A 20,168-nucleotide genomic window follows, 5' to 3' on the forward strand; every position below is an offset into this window, starting at 1 on the left:
ATGTCTGCTACATTCGAGAAAATTAAAGAAATCGAAACGGAAATGGCTAGAACTCAGAAAAATAAGGCAACCTCCAACCATTTGGGACTCCTAAAGGCAAAGTTAGCAAAGCTAAGAAAAGAGCTAATTGCTCCTGTTAAGGGAAGCACAAATACTGAAGGAGGATTCGATGTGTCGAAGACTGGGGTTGCTAGAATTGGATTTGTGGGATTTCCAAGTGTGGGAAAGAGTACTCTAATGTCAAAGTTGACTGGGGTTGATAGTGAAGTGGCAGCTTATGAATTTACTACACTGACAGCTATCCCTGGTGTAGTGCAATATAATGGAGCAAAGTTGCAGATCATTGATTTGCCAGGAATAATAGAAGGTGCTAAGGATGGGAAGGGGCGAGGAAGGCAAGTTATTGCAGTTGCTAAGACATGCTCCTTGATTATTATATGTCTTGATGTGACACGTCCTATGACGCACAAGAAAATTATCGAAAGGGAATTGGAGACATCAGGTATTCGACTCAACAAACAACCACCGAGTATCAAGATAACTAAGAGAGACAAAGGTGGTATTAACTGTACTGGTGGAAGTTTTGATATCGAGTTAATTAAGAATATTTTACATGAATTTAGAATCAGTAATGCAGAGGTCAACATTCATGGAAATCCCACTATCGATGAATTTATAGATTCAGTGGCTGGAAATAGAAAATACATACCTGCAATTTATGTTCTAAACAAGATAGATGCTATCTCAATAGAAGAATTGGACATAATTTACCGTATTCCTCATGCTGTTCCCATAAGCGCAGATAAATGCTGGAATTTTGATACTTTGATGAAGAAGTCTTGGGAATATCTTAACTTTACAAGAATATATCCCAAACCAAAGGGCAAAGAGGTGGATTATGAAGAGCCTGTGATTTTACGTGAAAAAAGAAGAACTGTTGCAGACTTTTGCAACTCTATTCATAGGCAAATTTTGTCGAAGTTCAAATATGCTATTGTGTGGGGAACATCAGTTAAACATCAAAAACAAAAGGTAGGGAAAGATCATGTACTGAATGATTGCGATGTGGTGCAAATAGTTAAGGGTGTTTAATCAATAAATATTTTAAATTAAGAAATACTTTTTTGTGTCCTTGGAGCATCATGAAACCAATGGTATTCTGATATAGCCAAACATCTATCTCTGTTTAAATATACAAATGTTTATCTGCAAAGATTATTTCATCAAAGAACAGTTTATCGGCAGTAGGAAGCTATCTTCCGAAGCATATAGATATGTTATAAAACATATCGTGTACATATTAACTATATATATGGTTTTATATCACACTTCCAAATCCTCTTTAGATGTATAGATTTTAATTTATCAATTTTCAAATATAAATTGAAAATTATATTAATTTGGGGATGAAAATGTTTTTTGTTAAGTCTCTATTTCAATATATTACACTAACAAATTTTAAATGGTACAATCCAATAAAAGAGGCCAATATCAAATTAAATGTCATGGTATTTTGTAGACTAAAGACCATTCTATTATTTGAAACTGCTTTCTAATAGATTGTTTAAAAACTAAAAATATTACATACTGGTTGCTTGAACCACTCTATCCTTAAAATATACTTCACCACTCATGTATTTATGACTGTATCAGTAATATTCATCCATTTCCACATTATAGATAAAATTGGAAAAATAATCGATATTCCATTTGAATTTTCACCCCTCCATATGGATGATACTTGGAAATTTTATCAACACGGAAATGCCGAAACAACTACCAAGACATGGCTGGATTCAATCGAATGTGTCGGTGAAATCAGCACCATTCCAGAACTAATGTATGTCATTGACCATTTAAGAGAGCTGAGATTGGAGGAGATTAATGATACATACTTTTTTAAGAATTCTATAATGCCTGAGTGGGAAGATGGTGCAAATATAAATGGTGGGAGAATAGTATTAGAAATTAATAAGACGGATGGAAAGAACAAGGCTGGAATTGAGGAGGATATAGCCTATAACTCTGAACTTTTTGAACTTTTTCGGTCTACTCTTGCATTCTGTGCTACTGGAGCCTTTCCAAACATTTGCGGGATGGTATTTAACGAAAAGGATAAGTCCTATAGAATCAGTTTGTGGATTGCAGACTCCGAGTTTCAAGCAGAGATTTCTGATGCCTGGAAAAGTATTCTAGGAAGTCGATTTTTGGTATTTTCTTATATACCGCATAGAAAAAATGGAGATTACTCGAAGATGAAGAAAAGATTTGTTAATCGTAAGTAAATTTAAAAGAGTATTTGTTAGTTAAGTATCTTTAAAAACATGTACAATGGTAGATGTTGCTTTTTTAGCTCTTGTTCAAAGGAGTAACTCTTTTATATTAATATATGTGTGTGTATGTAAAATTTATATTTTATAGTAAATTATTCAGCCCTCTCATGAAGACCAACATTTTATTTACTGAAGAAGAATTCTGCAAGGAGTTGCCGGATGAAATCTTAAGAGTTGTAAACGAATATTTCGACGAAGAAGATAATACCGCAGATTCAGCAAATAGAAAACTGAGCAATTATTTGCCAGAGTTACCAATTTTGAAGCAAATTTCCAAAATGGAAAGTCTTCTGATGAAATATATTAATCACAAATTCATTCCCAACAGTAAGAGTAGTTTTGACTATAACAAAAACCATAATTACAATAAAAATTTATTAGAAGATATTAATGTGGAACAAAAGAATAAAAAGAAAAAGAATAAGCAAAAGAAATGGGACTGAAAGCAAACCTTTAAATTGGACTTGATATATCAGAAAGTTAATGGTTGAAGTGTTTACTATCCTATCGAAATAAATGAAGGATCTCATTTCAATTAGTGTATGATTCTAGCCCAATAAACTTTATATAGTGGACATGATTGCATAAAATTTTCCTCATTAATGTTTATACACCAAGAATCAGCTACATATGAGGTACTATAGGCTTAGAAACATTTTGATGCAGTTAATTTTGAAATTTGAGAAATAATTAAAAGTTTCACTTTTTTGTTTCAAGCTTTTTAAACCTTGGAGAGACCTGATTAGAAAATGGTGGAGAGAAGACGAATTAGAGGGGGACGATACTCAACGCAAGCTGTTACTACTGAGCAACTAAAAGAGATCTTGAATAGTACAATGGAAAACGAAGTTTCTAAAACCATGGAAGTCCTAGATGCAACCCATATAAACAACCCTGGTATGAAAATGGTATCATTTGAAGAGGTTACTACATCTGATGAATGTAAAGTGAACACGAAGACTATGATCAATATAACTGAAGATAGTAGAGATATAATCAAAAAATCTAAAGATAGTCCAGGGACTAAAAAATATACAACTCATTCAAACACTGGCAAGTTAGATTCTAACAAACACCATGATATAAACAATATAAATTCAGATGACATATTTGATTATAGTATGAATATTCAACCGTATTCGTTTGACTATATACTATCATTGTATATTTCTCAACCAGAAAGTAATAATACATGGTACAAGGAATTCATAGATGATTTTATTGATCTTGGTCCCACACCTGAGAACGTAATAAAGGAAAGTGAAAACAAAAAATAATATTGCGGAAGATATATACGAGAATATATAAGCTGATCTCTCTAATAAATGGTACAGAATTTTAATAATTTTAGAGAATTTGATAACAATATTTGTATACCTAAACCATATATAGGATAAGAAATATACGCAACCATTTATATCCGTACTAAAAATTATATTTATCATATGTGTAGGCTTTCCACAATTTCGAGAATATTCTATCGAAACCACTAAAATCATTCTTTTTAACAAAACATTCTCTACCTAGGAAAACATTCGTTTCTTTAAGATATAGAGATAGTTTATGATTACCAATGTCATTATAGTTGGTCATATTGTGATTTTCTTTCAAATTCTGTTCAAATTTGTCAAAATCTATCCCATACACTTCTTCCCGAATTACCCCATCTTTAAATTTCGATTCGACGACCTTTTCTAATTTAGCCAATTCAATTTTTGTAGATGTGCCTTCAGTATGTAATAATTTTAAGTACTGTAAAATTAATCGATACACACTATCTATGTTAAAGCCATCCATAGCTGATTTGATCCTTTCCCTATCGGTTCTTTGAGTCATCCTAATATTTTTTCTAAGTTTGTTAGAAATGAGAATATTATCAATTGAATTGATATCAGTAGAATCCTCATACTGATATTCATTAGTTGATTCAACTTCTTGATCAATATTTTTTTGATAAATCATACTGCTTCTTTCAATTTTGATCAACAGGTCATTTTCATGATTGTTAATAATAAATATATTTCCAATATCCGTAGTTTCCTTGAGAATTTTAGAAGGTAAATTGTGATTAAAGAAATCAGGATCAATAGACATAGAATTACTAATTGAGAAAGTATGATCTTTAGAAGAATTCAAATGGATGTATGAGCTATTATCAATTGACTTAACACTCTTTGGTATCTCATAAATCAGTTGATAACTAAATCCATTGAAAGTCAAAGAAATTTTGAAAAACCATCTATTATTGACAGTGGTACCATTGTTAATAGAAATACCGGTATATTCATATTCCTTACTAACTATAAATTTCTTTAATACATCTCTAACTTTCATTCCTGAGTTATATAAGTCTACAGGAACGTTTTTAATATAAATCTTTCCAGGAATAAATTTGAGAGAGATGCTGATTTCTGAAAATTTTGTTAGTAGTGATTGGGTATCTACAGCATAGAGGATATTCATAAGAGTATTTCTACACTCATCTTTATAATAATTTTTATTACAAACTCCAGGATTTTTTAATATAACCGAATAATAAGAGGTGTTACTAATAGTATATTGGTTAGTATTGCCATTATCTATGACACTGCCCATATTAATACTATCCAGACAAGCTATTTTGTTTCGTAGGAATTCTACCTCTTCGTTTTCATCCAGCATCCCTGATACTATTAGCGTTTGTCTTCGACAAATTCTAGGAGCTTGCTCAGATCTAGCTAGTTTTAATGGAGAAGGAAAAAATAAACTCAGCTTCCTAAAAATAGCAACATCTAAGCAAAGGGCAATCCCTAGAGAAAATAAAGCATTGTCGTTTAGAGAAAAAAGTACTTTGGTGAAATTAATAGTTAAAGAATTATTTCCCACATTGTTGCCACATGGATTACAGCCAATGCCAAGTTTGGTATTAATATGCTCCAGTAGATCTACCACCTTATTAATTTCTTCTATGGAATAGGTTTCTGTTATTAGTAATAAATTAAATGCATCTCTAAAAATTGGAACTCTGTGAGGCTCTAGAGATGAAAAAAGGGAATTTAAACGGTTTACATTAGCTTTTTCAAAGATCTTACCATCAACAACATTATTAGCAGCTAAGTTGTTAACTGGTGCACTATTTAGTACTTCATTGTCACTAACATCATTTTCCAATAATATATTGAAATTGAATGCACATACAGAGTATTTTCCTTCATCCCAATGAGCATTGCTGCCTATAATTACCTTCTTTACAAATCCATTTAATTTATAACTATCATTGGTAAGAAACATATTGGATTGAATTTTATCCCTACATTCATCAAAATTATCTGCAAATATGCTAGTGTTACTAGTATATGTGTTGATAGTATTTCTTAATTCTTTCTGTATAATAGGATCCTTACTAGTAAACAAAGATCCCTCATCTTTTAAACTAAATTTAGATAAAAGTGATAGAATATCAAGGTGATAATTAACAGCACTATTCCTAATACCATTAGTATAGGCATCGGTGTTATTTGTAGCGGTACCATTGTTTGTAAAACCGGTCCCATGACTACCACTACTACTATCCCAACTATTATTATATTTATCAATATATCTTAATATTACATTGGATCCCCTTAATATTGTTTCTTGTATTTCATTCAAACTATTGCATACTCTATTAAAGCATGTCCCGCATTCACAACCTCCTTCCGTAGTCATATTTATATGAGATCTTCTATACAACTGCCCCAATACTTTGTTGGAATAGTACCCTGGAGACAACTCCATAAAATCAGGATATTCATTAGGTAGTAGATCTTCACTAATTGTGGCTGATGATCCAGTTTTAACAAAATCTATTGATTTGTTGAACAGCTCCGACAATCTTAGGCTATTTGGAGAAAATATAGAATACTTGTCAGAATTGGCCATATGTGAGCTAGCAATTAGTCCAAGCTGATAAGTTCTCATATGTCTAATAAAAAAGTTAACAATATCAGAATTCAATACGGCTTTTTTAGTAAGAGAATTAATATGATTGCTACGACTATCAACACTAGCATTATCATCTACATTGTTATAATCATACGGTTTAAATAATATCTTTGGAATTAGTTTGCCATTCCATGTTATATTAAATATGTCTCCATCCAAATCACTCCCGGAACATTCATTAAACACAGGTCTACTTCCCTTCTGGCTAAATACCACAACATCCTTCAGATAATGTAGCTCTGGTCGATCCACACATGTTACTATGCGTAAATCACCAGGGTGCATGGCCGGGTTTTTAGATATAAGAGCGATACCCAAAGGCACTTTCCAAATACCGTAGGAAGTGACATTGTCACTAGTAGTATTATGATATACCTTAGTTATAAAATTACTTATCTCTTCTTCTTTATACATTATAAATACCTCATTCTCCTCTAGTACATTCAATTCATCGATGACCCCAATTGCTGATCTTCCTTGATCTATCCTTATCCTACACTTCTTATTAATATCTTCCAATATATTATTAAAACAAGGATATAGCAATTTTCTAAAGAAGGAATAGTCTGTACTGACTATAGATCTTGGAAAGACATTACAGCTTCTATAAATGAACCGACTTGGATCATTGACGATTTCTTGCAATATCTGGAGAACATATGCATCTTGTAGCCGTATAAAGATATAAGATGGAATCCCTAATCCTTCTAATATCATAATAACTTGTCTATTTAGGTAATAAGGGGTAGATTTAGAATAAGTAATGATTTCTAAATTAATATGTCCAGAGTCGAATTTCTTCATACTTCTTCTAATGATCAAATCGCAACCGACTAACTCCCTGGCAACTCTATTCCTGTCTATCCATTCCTTATATTCTCTACTACTCTTTTCACTTAAGAATGGCTGTACAACTATCACCCCTTTGCAACCAGCATATCTGATTTGGAATGCCGATGGTAGATAATGTATGGAACAGTTCTTGCTCCTATTAAAGCATTCTATAATAGCTTTACCCAATTCCACCGTTATTAATCCTACACCATCGGTAAAGTCATAACCATTCCTATGAATATCTTCTATAAACAAACAGCTCTCTACATCTAAAGTTGGAGTTGTCGAAGAAAATGCTTGAGCGACTCTCACTGCATATTTACCAATATTATTAATTGCAGTAAATTTTCCTAACCAAGACTTAATATAATCCGAACCAACAATTAAGTTACTGGTACTAGAAATATACGTGCTTACAAACCACCCATTATGTTCTTTCATCTGTGATGAAGCCATAACTAAGAAGAAATATCTTCTATTTCCTATAAATATTCCATTTAGCATCAATCTCCTAAAATAATCGTAAATATATTCGCTGTTGATCGATAAATCATTTTGAAACTTATATTCTGTATCTTCATCCCTTATAGAGATTCGTAAAAATTTATCAGGATCGAAATGCCTTAGTACTCTATTGGATTCTGTAGGTATTTCATAGTTATAATAGATTTTCAACGGGGTAATTATAATAGACCTAGTTAAAGTAAATAAACTATGATTGCCATCCATAGTGTTGTTATGCATATTATCATACAAATACATTATTTCTTCTTTTATTGTCTCTTTTTCCATTCCAAACCTCAATACAGCTTCCATTCTTTTACAAAATTCTTCAATATTTATTTCTAATAAATATTCCAAATCCAAAGGGGAGATCTTATTAACCAAAAACCTACCTTTCCTGGAAAATAAACAGAGTAATAGATAATAGATGCTAAAAGAATCACTACTGAGAGTGTTGATGCTATTAACGAGAGTACTGTTACCCTTACCTATTCTTTCTAAGATTGCCTTAAGTGGTAGATTAGTTAATTTTATTTCTACTACTTTGCTTATATAGATATTATTGCTATATCTACTTAAAACATATATTAGATGATCGACACTATGTATTTCATTCATCAGACTCGAGCCGATAGAAGAATTAGGTATAGTAAGAGAGATATCAAAGGAATCATTAAAATAAAGAAACTGATCATTAGAAAGTCTGGTAGTATAATAAACCTCATCATTAATGATATGTGGATTTGTCTTCTCATATTCATATACCTTTGGAGGATATTTCAATACCATATACAACCTAATATCATCCGTACCCCAATTAGCTGTTATCAATATACGATCAATGATATCACAATGAATGATTAATTTATAGTATCCATTAATAATAGAAAGCTGGAACATTTTAAAATAGATTATATTATTATCACCATATAACTTGTCCTTAAGAACAAATTCTTCATACCCAGTTACAGTCCCATATTTTATTTCTGAAAATCCGCACTTTGCATTTCTATCATTGGGAAAGTGTGGTGCTAATACTGGTGTAGATAATATTTGAGAAAGGTAAATTGCTGTATTAACTTTACCAAAATTACAAGTAGTGGTTAAACGAATAAATGTTTTATATGTATTGCTATATATACCATTGTTAGAAGCGTTACATACCACGTTCTTTACAATTTCCAAATCTTTTATCTTTCTTTTTATTCTATTCATATTTCCATAGATTGTGTACGTATATACTTCTAACTTCCTACTCCTTATTATAGGCTTTATTTCAGTCTCGACTTTTTGGTCATACTCTAGAAGTTGATCTAAATTGGCTTTAAATTCTTCAGGTAAAAGGAAAATTTTATTGTACTTTTCAAGAGATGGATAGAAATCAAAGAATATGACTGTAGAATTAATCTTACTGTATCTATAAAGTGGAAAAGAAATAAAGGTAATGTTAATAGGGATAGAGGTATTTTTAAAAACCCCAACCAGGTGCATCGATTCTGATACATCACCATCAGAAGCTGTTTTAATATTGGCAGTGTTAATAGTGTCATCAATAATACCACTATCAATACTACTCTGATCATTTTCACAATTTTTAACTATTCTCTTTTCTAATATCGAATATATCAAATTCATTTCATTTGTCAATGCAAAACATATACAGCATTCCTTTCCATTCAAAGAATATATACACTTAATTAAGCACACTAATCTGTCTGACACATATTGAGATATAGATGTATTACTAATATCAATAAAATGAGAAACATGATTGAAATCAAACAATTGTCTATGAAGTAGAGAAGTAACTAGATCAATGGCTTTAGCTGCAGAATTATTAGCCGATAAATCATCTATTACAACATTATTTTTCTCACAAAAGTATTCGGTTCCTGCAAAATCTTGTTTGGACATCTTTAATTCATTAATATTAATGGTTAAATCGGTCTTATAATATACTATTTCACTGGTTTCTATTAAGTATTTGTAATATCCATTTGAATGGTCCGATGGAGAATAAAAGCATTCAAAAGCAAATTTACCATCTATATTGTTAAGATCTGTGATATCGCTAATGATATTTGCTGCTTTAGAGGTCCCTTCAAAATATCTATAAAATATTATTGGTGATGAGGTAAATGCTAGCTTGATTGGAATATCTATTGATAGCTGATCAACAAGATGAAAAGTTTCATCATCAAAAACAATCGAGGATATATTCATATTTTCATCATTCAAATGGGCAATAGCATTATCTAGCTTGTTCCTTTCGATGTAATAAGGAAGCTCCTCAGGACTTATGAAGATGCATTTTCTTAGTGCATTCTCATTAAGTTTGCTATTTGTATTTTCATGAACGTTCTTCCTATTCGAATACATCATCTTTCTAAGATCTGCTGATTTAGATACAAAAAGAGTACATCCAGCATCAAAATGCTCAAAGAGTCTGCCCCACTCAATCAGAAATGTTAAAGAGGTGTTCTGTGATGGAAAATACACCAGAATATCTGTTTCTAGTGCTTTTAAAACGACATCATTGTTATATCGGCCAACTAATCCACTTAAAAAGATATCTCTAATATCATCACGAGTTAAAGACATGGTAGGGGTAAGAAAAATTTTTCAAAGTGGAAATGAGGATGATCATCATCTATAGGGATTGTGGTATAAAAAAACAACATTAGAAGTTCCACTTTCTTTCAAATGTAAACTAGTGTTTTGTATTATAATTGATTTATTGGATGAGTTTTATTAACTAATAATATATTCTAGTTGGTAGAAATCACATAAGAAATATTTGGATACGAAAGAATTGTATCATTGCTTCCACAGTAGTCAAATTCATTATAAAGCCATTCTAATCGATCAATACAGGCACTTAATATCATTCTGTCATCATACCGCCCAAATATATCTTCACACTTAAATTCTTGATAAATGTGGATTAATGGCTTATCAGATTGGCACTTAGAGATTGCAGAAATTAAATAAGAAAAGGAAATATTCTCTCCAAATGATACTACTTCAGTATAATAATTCTACCAGAGGAAATAGTGCTTATAGGTTGTAACTCCACTTAATAAAGTATCAACAGGAACAAAGACATCCCTAGCAGAATATCCAAATCGATTATTGTTAACTATATTGTTGTTTTGAGATTGTAGATGAGGATGTTGAAAAAGATATCTTTGATAAGTTTGTCTATGAATCTTTGTGGGGCATCCATTAGAACATAAATGATAGTCATTTACACAGTTATTTCTACTACAAAAACCAGCACGATAGTTGTTAGAGGGATAATATGATGGCCTCGTATTAGAATTTAAGTGAATATAAGGATTTTGATAAATGGGTTTGCAATAAGGTGATTGTTGAATAGGACAGATTGGCTCAGGTACAATAGAACAAACTTGCTCAGGTACAATAGGACAAGTTGGTTGAGGCGGATTTGATTTGGTTAACTCTAGGATACTATCATTTTTCTTCTGATATGATGACTTACTTCTTTCATTATATAGGTCATCTTGGAAAATGTCTCTAGGATAACTATCATTTTCATTCTGATATGATGACTTACTTCCTTCATGTAGGTCATCTTGGAAAATTTCTGTAGGATAACTACTACTTTTATTGGGTTTAGCAGAAGAACTGTTATATGCAAAATCCCAGAAATTTGAACTATAACTTTCAGATTTTGGAGTATCTATTGAAGAAAGCAATACTGTAGGAGGTTGAACATCTGATATATTCTTTGAGCTTTTTTGTTGATTTGGTAGATATTTATCAAATGGATTTGCACTAGATGTTTGGTTGCCAAAGCAGTAACAAATAGTAACGAATGAAATGAAATTCATGGATGCATAAAAAATCTTTTTTTTTAGTTTTATGATGATCAAGAAAGTATTTTTCAAAAAAATAGTTTAATCAAATTAGAGTATAATACTTTAACCGTTTAATATTTGTATATAAGTCTGTACTAAAATGCCAAATAAATATTCCATATTTTCATATTGAAAATTTAATATAAATATTTTACAAAAATAATCAAAACATCTGAAATGATGAGCAAGACATAATTGAGTGATAAAAAGTGGCTTGTGTGTTGGAAACCAACTATAATAATTACTGCAGTTATATTTTAAACTAGATATAGAATGTATAATCTAGATGTGCTAATGCTGAGATGAACTAGTTATACATATATAAAATAGATTGATAGGTTTATTTAAAAGAAGACACATATGAGTTTGAAAGTGGCAAATATCAAGTCGTTAAATATATTTGATTTGGACAAGCAACATGTATCCACCAATTTATAAACTATACAAAAGAATCCTAGGATCTCTATGTCTCATTTTGGGAAAATAAATCTGGTTTTACAGATTTTACAAATTGGTATAAATTTGCAATAAATGCTTAGGCATACCGTGCAACATAAGCCCATATTCACATATTTATCACAACAGTGACATTTGATCCCATGACCAATAGGTATCTTGTTGTTATACCACTCTGCATTGCCACATAATTTAAATAAATCCTTAATATTGTTTACTAATATTCCATTTGTGGCTTCAATTAGCATATGAACGATATAATCCAAGTTAGACCCAACTGTATTTCCATAGACTATGGTATTCTGCTGCTTAGCTGAAAAAAGACAATTCAAATACTTCAAATATTCGGAGTTTGAAATTTGAGAATTGGCAAAATTCAAATTCTCGTTAGAATTTTGGAGACTTGAGATAGTCTGCAAGTTTAAGACGCTTGATGAATCTTTAGAGTTTTTTAGTTCAGAGCTATTAAGTCGATAAATTAAAATTTTGTCAGGCCCCATAAGCAAGGAAAATCCCAAGTCTTTAGCAGATACACTCCGAAAATCTGTGCACTGTTCCTGTTCAATATCGTTGAAATCATCAGTTGTTGAATCATATATTATTTTCATAGCATTCACTATTTTTAGGATATTTGAATGGGAAGAATTGATAAAAGCGGATATAAAAATAGATAGTTCTGGAACTGAAGAGTATTTTACTGTATCCGTAATTATTACACAAAAAGTCATGAATAGAAGGGTAAAATAATTAGCTAAAACGAATATCCAAACTTATTATCTGAGGGAGCGATAGACTTAGATTTGAGATTGATACGTATTTATCCCTTGACTTATAATCTGTTTTTCAAGGAAAATTATTTTTGACAATATTATATACTAGTAGAGTCTTCCAATTCATAATGATATTAAACCAGTGGAATTTCTTTTTACTAGATAGACTCTACGATATTGGGAGTATGACTGATAGAAAGCATCTTATTTTATATACCTATAATATATAGTCAGATTAGTGGTGTATCTGAAATGCTCTATAAAATCTGATTTTTTAATGAAGTATGATGAACTGATTTTCTTGTAAAGTAATTGTTAATTTGTAATAATTTGTTTATTTACTAAAACTGTTTTTACTGTGAAACGTATTTGTAAACTGTATTTGCAAAGTTTATGAACCCAGGGTTATTTTTTATAGTAGGCTTCCAATTTATATCTACCACTTCGTTAGATTCCAAGAATAATCAGTCAAATGCCAAAAGTAGTTCTGATTTAAAGATCAACGAAATATCTAATCAAATAAATACTGGTCTAACAGCCCAAATTCATAAAAAAAGATCTGAGCTCTCAGGAACTAATACCAAAATAAACGGGAGAAAAATAGTTGATTTGTTAAAAACCACCCAAAATAATAGTCACCTGAATATAAACCAAAGGAAAAGCAATGGATTGTATTTTCATAATATAAATCCAACTACGGAGAATTTAAAAACAAATTATAAGAACCTAATATCTACCAATTCTGATGAATTAAAACCTAATAGAAATCTTCCAAAGGTTGCCACCTCCACATTTTCAAACCCAGGTAATTATAATGGACCTCTTGAAAATGAAATCCCTTCATTTATCCCTAAGGTTGTAAAAAAACCTAATAGAAGGTATATTAAAGGAAAATTAAAAGGTGTGATTAAAGATAAACTAAGTAAGAATATGAAGTCGGGTGTCAAATCAAGAAATGATATTATTGAGAAACCAAAGAAAATTAAGGATCACAGATATAAAAATAGGAGTGACATACAGTCAAACCAATTCACTTTATTTACCCCAGGATCTTTACTGTTTGAATATTTTGCAAAGATTGACTCAGATGGAATCATTAGCTCCTCCAAAGAGTTTCATAATAGATCTGATATGTATTATAACTTCAATATATCCCATGTAGAGCTTGGTAAGTCATTGAATGATTCTCCCATATTTGGGTTTAACCAAATTAAAATAAAGTTTTTTTCTCCTAGTAAGGTGTCTTTAGAAAAATGTGATGAAAATAGCAACAATAAGGAGTGCATGGGGGAAGACGTAGGAACAAAGGCGATAGATAATATCTCTGACAGTAGTAGCAGTTCTAGTGAGTCAGAGAATGGCCATCAAGATACGTTTTCAGGTAAAGGTGGTATAAAAAATATCAACTCGACAGAGAATATACTTGGAATGTCTACAAATGTAGAAATTTCTTTAAAACCATCAAAATCGCTGATGTTTGTTGATAGAGAATATCGGGTAATCAAAATACCTAAAACTAAGCGAGGCTATTTCCATAGTAATTCCAATACAAATGTAACAGTTTTAAAAAATATTTCTGGTAATTATCATAAATTATATTTAAATATAGAGCTGGGTTACAATTACTTTGTATATTCAGACCGTAGAATCCGGAACAGAAATATTACGGATGTGATTTGCGCAATAAGGACAGAAATAAATAATTCATAAACTATTGGCTTAAGCAATAAATGTTTGTGAGCCAAACTAAATGTATGTATATTGAGAAATGTATAATACCCATAACATCTTCAAAATTTATTTTCTATGTTAATTTGTTCTAAGCAAGATATATAGTAATACTATATTAATAACTAAAGTACATTGTGGGTTTTAAAATTATTTGAAAAAATAATATTGATCAAACCCATTGTATTGATAAAATATTGGCATCTCTCATGCAGATAAATGAATGAGTTCTTATTCCGAGTGTGTTGCTTCTAATAACAATTAGACTTCTTAGTTGCAGCTCAAGCATTCTGGCCGAGTGGTCTAAGGCGACCGACTCAAGATCGGTTCCTCTACGAGGGCGCGGGTTCGAATCCTGCGGATGCTATTTCAGTTTTTTGATTTTTTTACCCTTGCTTATGAATTTTTACGATGAGTTTGAGATTGAATTATCTTCTGGAGAAGAATACAGACTGGAAGTGGGCGAGAATCTGAAAATAAGAATTAAAATTGAAATTGGACTGGCGGAAATTAAAGGACTTGAGTTAATAAAAGATCGATGGTATTCACTCTCTGATATTAGGACTGCTATTTTTACATTTACTGGGTGTCGTATTAAAATTGAAGGACCACACGAAATTGGCTATATTTCAAAATACTCACCATTTTCAGGCATTTTCAAGGTATTTGATGAGATTGCTAGACCACAGCCCGACAAAATAGGATGCTATAACACATTGATAATTGGGAAGGGACGATCAACTGCTGCAGTCACTATTTGTAATTATTTTATTAGAATGCATAAAAATGTACGGTTTACTGAAATAGATCCATCAAAGGGAAATATTTTTCCTGGTACTTTATCATCGATGGTTGTAGAAAGTCTATCTGAACATTATTTTGAATTGAATAATCCCAAATGTCTCTTTTATGGTTCCAATGACATTGAGAATGGAGAGATTTACGAAAAACAGCTAAAGTCTCTCCAAGGAATAATTTCAAAGGAGACTAAGTTGAATCACATTATTTTAGGTCCGAAATATGAATCCAAGAAGTTGTTAAGTATAATTGAAATATTTAGTGTCAACAAAATTGTTGTAATTGGAGATGAAAGAGTCTATGGAAAAATGATTCACGAAGTCTTAAATTGTTCGACAAAAGTAGATTCCTTGGAAAATATAGATTCTACAAATACCATCTCTAGTACATTTATTTACAATACTGGGTTTATCCCGGAAAATTCGTCATCTAAATCCATTCATAGATATTTTAACGGAGTGGAGCATGTTAATCCTCTAATTCCATCCAGAATTGTTCTTAATTCTAAGAATCTTTCTATAGTCAAAGTTGGAGAGGAATATGTTGCACCTGACAGTGCTCTTCCACTGGGAGGTGATAGAAAAGTGGGTACTATGGGAGTTGCAGAGGTAGATATGGTTGAAAATGCTGTTTTGGCTTTATCAGAAGCTGAGGATGAAGATGATGTGATAACATCACCTGTGAGTGGTTTTATTGTTTGTATAGATCAAAAAAAGAACAAAGTATTGAGTCCTCAACCCAAACTACCAAAGTTAAAATACTTAATTCAAGGGCAGCTTAGATATGTTGATTATTAGTAGAAATACAAACTATTACTTATCGTAAGGATATTGATTGAATAAAAACAATTCGTAGTTATAGACCAAAGTATGGATTTAAAGATATTGTACACACATGCTATTACAACTGTGCTAACTTTTTAGCCTAAGTATTCTTGTTTTATTTTTCAGAACTATTTCTTAAATACATTTTCAGAAAGGCCCTGATCTATGGCAAATAAACATTTAATTTGGGCAGCTACTCTAAAACAGTTAAAAAGTGATTATAAAACTGAAATTAACAAATTTATTAAATTTAAGTTGCTAAGAAAGTATAGGAGATTTAAAAGACGATTTTTTCGTGAAATTGATTGTTGGGATTATCGAGATGATTCTTCACAGATTAAAATTAAGAATTTTAGAAAACATTACCACAAAGCATATTATTTTCTGAGCACTGGCACGTATTTAAAAAAGATACTATTTTACCTTTCAATATGTAGCTATCAAGGTGTCATACAGATTGGAACAGATAAAAAAACACACTATATAGATTACCACAAATCAAAAGATCATCAAGCAAGTAATTTTTTTACAAATATAACTTTAAAAACGCCAACTCAATATTCAAGAAATACCGTTTTGGATAAAATTATTTTTTATTTAAATGTTCTTTATGGTCTATATAACCTAAGAAAATTGGAATATGAGACAGAAAAGTTCGAAAAGTTTATTTCTAGTAGCTTTTTTAAGAGAGAAAAGCTAATAAACATAGGTAAAGATATCCAAAGAAGTATTGATGATTTTGAGGTAATTTCAAATTGTTTAGGATGTATTCAAGCTTATAACAATGTCTTACAAGCATTACTAAAGGGTTGTAGTTCTTTGAGTGATGGTCTAGTAAACTGTGACGGAAATATACAAGCATTAATTTTAGATCGTTTCTATGGCTGTACATTTTGTATGCTTTGTAAAAAAATGATCAACAAAAAAATGATTAAATTCCACCAGCAATCAATTCGTCATGAAAGGATTTCAAATAGGTTATTTCTAGTCAAAAAATGTAAGCCATATGAAAGCACTGTCAAAAGAAGCTTCATAAGAAAGATTTTTAATGAATTGAAAAGTATATCGCTAAATGAAGCTTCTTCCGAAACTTGTGATTTAGACATCTACAGGTGTCAAATATGCCTACAAGGATTCACAGAGGAAAAGGAGTATATAAACCATTTTTATGGGAAATCCCATTTGGCCAAATTGAATGAACTAGGTGTATCTGAAGAGTTGGATAAGTATTGTGGGGTATTTACGCGCCAAGGAGTGATGAAGATGAGAGCAAAGTTATATAAGGCCGATGGTAGAAAAGAGCTGCACGTTAATAGCATTAAACACGAATCAAATCAGCTTCAATAAAAATATAATGAGTAGTTTGGGGGTTTTTACATGAGAGAGTCCATAGAATTTACTAAACCTCCTTAGTAATTATGACTGTAGGATTTATATTTTTACATAAGGATCATCAGATTTAATTAAAAGTATTAATCAAATGAAAAATACTGTCACGGCAGATGAATTACCATTTTATTTTTCCTTAGCATCATACAATAATCGTAGGTATTTCATTTGCTTGCCCTATTTCAAATTGTTTTATTAAACTGAATAAATATTTAACTAAAGTAATCAAATATTGTCAATGATTTTACCATTTTTGACAACTTGATGTGAAAATGGTGATCAATCTTGGAATAAATTAAAAAAGTAGCCAATTTGAAAACTTAAAACGAATGAATAAATTATAGAAATATTTGATTGCGTCTGGAAAATACTTTTTATTAAAATACTTTTGTATTCCAAAATCAGGGCTGGAAAAGAATAATGTATATTTGATATATACAAGATTCTTGATAATATTGGATTTTACAATAAAATCATTTCCAGAGATTATTTTTTATTTGATTTTTTCATCTATAAAAGGAAGTTTTAGAGGATACCCTATGAAATCAAATGCAAATATCAGAATTAAAGTAAACCAAAAAAATCCCAAGAATGTTTATGCATTATTTCCAGGCCTCAAAAAACTAGAAATTGCCCCATTTATGAATTTCTTAAAACCCAAAGATGAATCCAAATCATTAGCTAGAAAATGTTTTAAGGAAAAAAGAGCATCTTTATTAAAGGAAGCAAAGGCAATTGAAAAGGTAAATTATCAAAAGTCAAAACAAATTATTAGGCATTCACAAAGAAAGAAAAATAGCGAAAGCTGTGTCTTTGTAGAACCAAAAAGCATCTTCTTGAATGAAATCAAAGATGTATTCAGTTCAAAAGATATAGATTATTCAAATACAGACCAGAGCTCTTTCATAACACTACAAATCGAAGATATTCTCAAAAAGAATGAGCCGAACACAAATATTAATATGTTCATTAATTTATTAAAAAATATGAAGGTGTAAATGATTTGTAAGAAATAAAATGTATTCAATAAGAGAGGTATAATGAAGTTTAGTTAATGTGTTCTGGATAAATAGAATATGATCTTTTCATAATATAGGAAATTTTTTGTATTAATTACCCAAATACATCTTGTATTCTACAAATTTTATCAGGATATAAATAACATTGCAAAGAAGTATTCCAAGTGTGTAGAACATAGATATTTTTGTATTAGACATGGATTTTAGAAATTCATATGTATATTCTCCATTTTTAATATTCATAAATGTTAAAATTGTATAGAATATACCGAATAGATTGATAAATAGTAATGAAACTGTATCAATTATCTTGTTGGCTTTTATAAACCTCACACTACTGTTTATATTGCACATCTTTCGATGTGAAATTTTTTTGCCAATGCTGGAATTATTACTGTTAATCCAATAATTCATCAAGGATAAGGTCAATAATGGTAAAATGTGCTTTATGAAATCATGGTAAAATGGAATACCACTTAAGTTATCAGAGGAGTTTGTAAAAGCATTCTCAATAAATATTAGCATCGTCCAATAGTAAAGCGTAACCATAAGCTCCACAACCAATGACAAATGAAATAGTGATCTAAAGAGAATTATGCCTAAAGATGGCTTATGTGTACTGATTTCCTTCTGGGATAAATCCATTTTACCAGAGCTAGTTGAATTTTCGAAACTTATGGCTTCAGTTAGACAAAAACAAATAAAGAGAATAATTGTCATTCCGGTGAAAATTAGCCCTAATTCTGTTAGTTGAGAATATCTACCGAAAATTAGCTTATATTTTGAATTCCTATGATGTTCTGGAAGGTTGAAATCCGTTAGAGGAATTAGAAAAGAAAGCAGTGTCAATAATGGTATGAAGTATCTGCACATATTTACGAATCTGTTGAAAGTTCTGGATGGTGGTGAATTGCTAAAGTACATTTTTGGGATAAAAATCTATGAAAAATTTTGCTTTAGACAGTAACATTTATACAGGTTAAATACCAAGCATTCGTAGTTTAGTAAAAGAAAACATTCATAAATTCAATAAATCACTTTATTACTTTATTTTTTCCATAGCCATATCGTTCCAACAATTCCTATGGAAATTACACCAACCAATATCATTTTCCTCTTGTATCCAGCTAATAAGCCTAGTGTTACATTTTCAACAACTTGTACATCAGGCTGGTAATTCACATTTAGCCTCCTATTCATTGGATTCAAAGGAGTAGTGGAATACTTTGACTCACTGCGGATTTCCACGCCTACCTCCTTCTGCTTTTGATTTAAATTTTTCAACAGTTGCTCCTGTTTTAATAGATATTCATCAAGATTCTCAATTGGTTCGTGATGCTCACCAAAGTGAATAATTGTGACACCTGGTGGAGGATTTGGATTTGTAACAATATTAGCTGAATCACAACTTTTAGCAGCTGAGTCTTTTGCTGTTACTCCAGAACGTGAATTTTCTATTGCATTGACAGAACCTTCGGAAAGTTTAGTATTTGGTTCTTCTAAGAAGTCTCCAGGGACCATTGAACTACTTTCGTGCCTAATTCCTTCATCCATCTCTTCATTGGCTGAAATATCCTTGCAAATATTATCAGCATGTGTACCTTTTGTTAGTCTTTCACTTCCACAATCTCCATGGAAATCCTTCATTTCTTCTCGTTCTAGTTTTGGT

The 20,168-nt window shown here is 30.9% G+C and overlaps 1 protein-coding gene, 1 non-coding gene and 1 pseudogene across 2 annotated transcripts; 2 read left to right on the top strand and 1 right to left on the bottom strand.

Moving 5' to 3' along the window:
• LOC147075381 (developmentally-regulated GTP-binding protein 1 pseudogene) lies at nucleotides 1-1,092 on the top strand (annotated as a pseudogene).
• Nucleotides 1,093-1,202: 110 nt separating this feature from the next.
• LOC147075382 (uncharacterized) lies at nucleotides 1,203-7,634 on the bottom strand. Its single transcript, XM_085942464.1, has 4 exons — nucleotides 7,552-7,634; nucleotides 6,391-6,651; nucleotides 6,073-6,192; nucleotides 1,203-1,206 (listed from the first exon to the last, which is right to left on the bottom strand). The coding sequence occupies exons 1-4, from the start codon at nucleotides 7,632-7,634 to the stop codon at nucleotides 1,203-1,205; spliced, it is 468 nt and encodes a 155-aa protein (XP_085798590.1).
• Nucleotides 7,635-14,753: 7,119 nt separating this feature from the next.
• Nucleotides 14,754-14,836, top strand: TRNAL-CAA (transfer RNA leucine (anticodon CAA)). Its single transcript has one exon. It is a non-coding gene; the product is annotated as a tRNA-Leu (tRNA).
• The last annotated feature ends 5,332 nt before the right edge of the window (nucleotides 14,837-20,168 follow it).

The sequence above is a fragment of the Rhyacophila brunnea genome, unplaced genomic scaffold (assembly GCF_057557595.1).
Source record: "Rhyacophila brunnea isolate RB1 unplaced genomic scaffold, BYU_Rbru_1.0 scaffold_145, whole genome shotgun sequence".
Taxonomy (NCBI): Eukaryota; Metazoa; Arthropoda; class Insecta; order Trichoptera; family Rhyacophilidae; genus Rhyacophila; species Rhyacophila brunnea.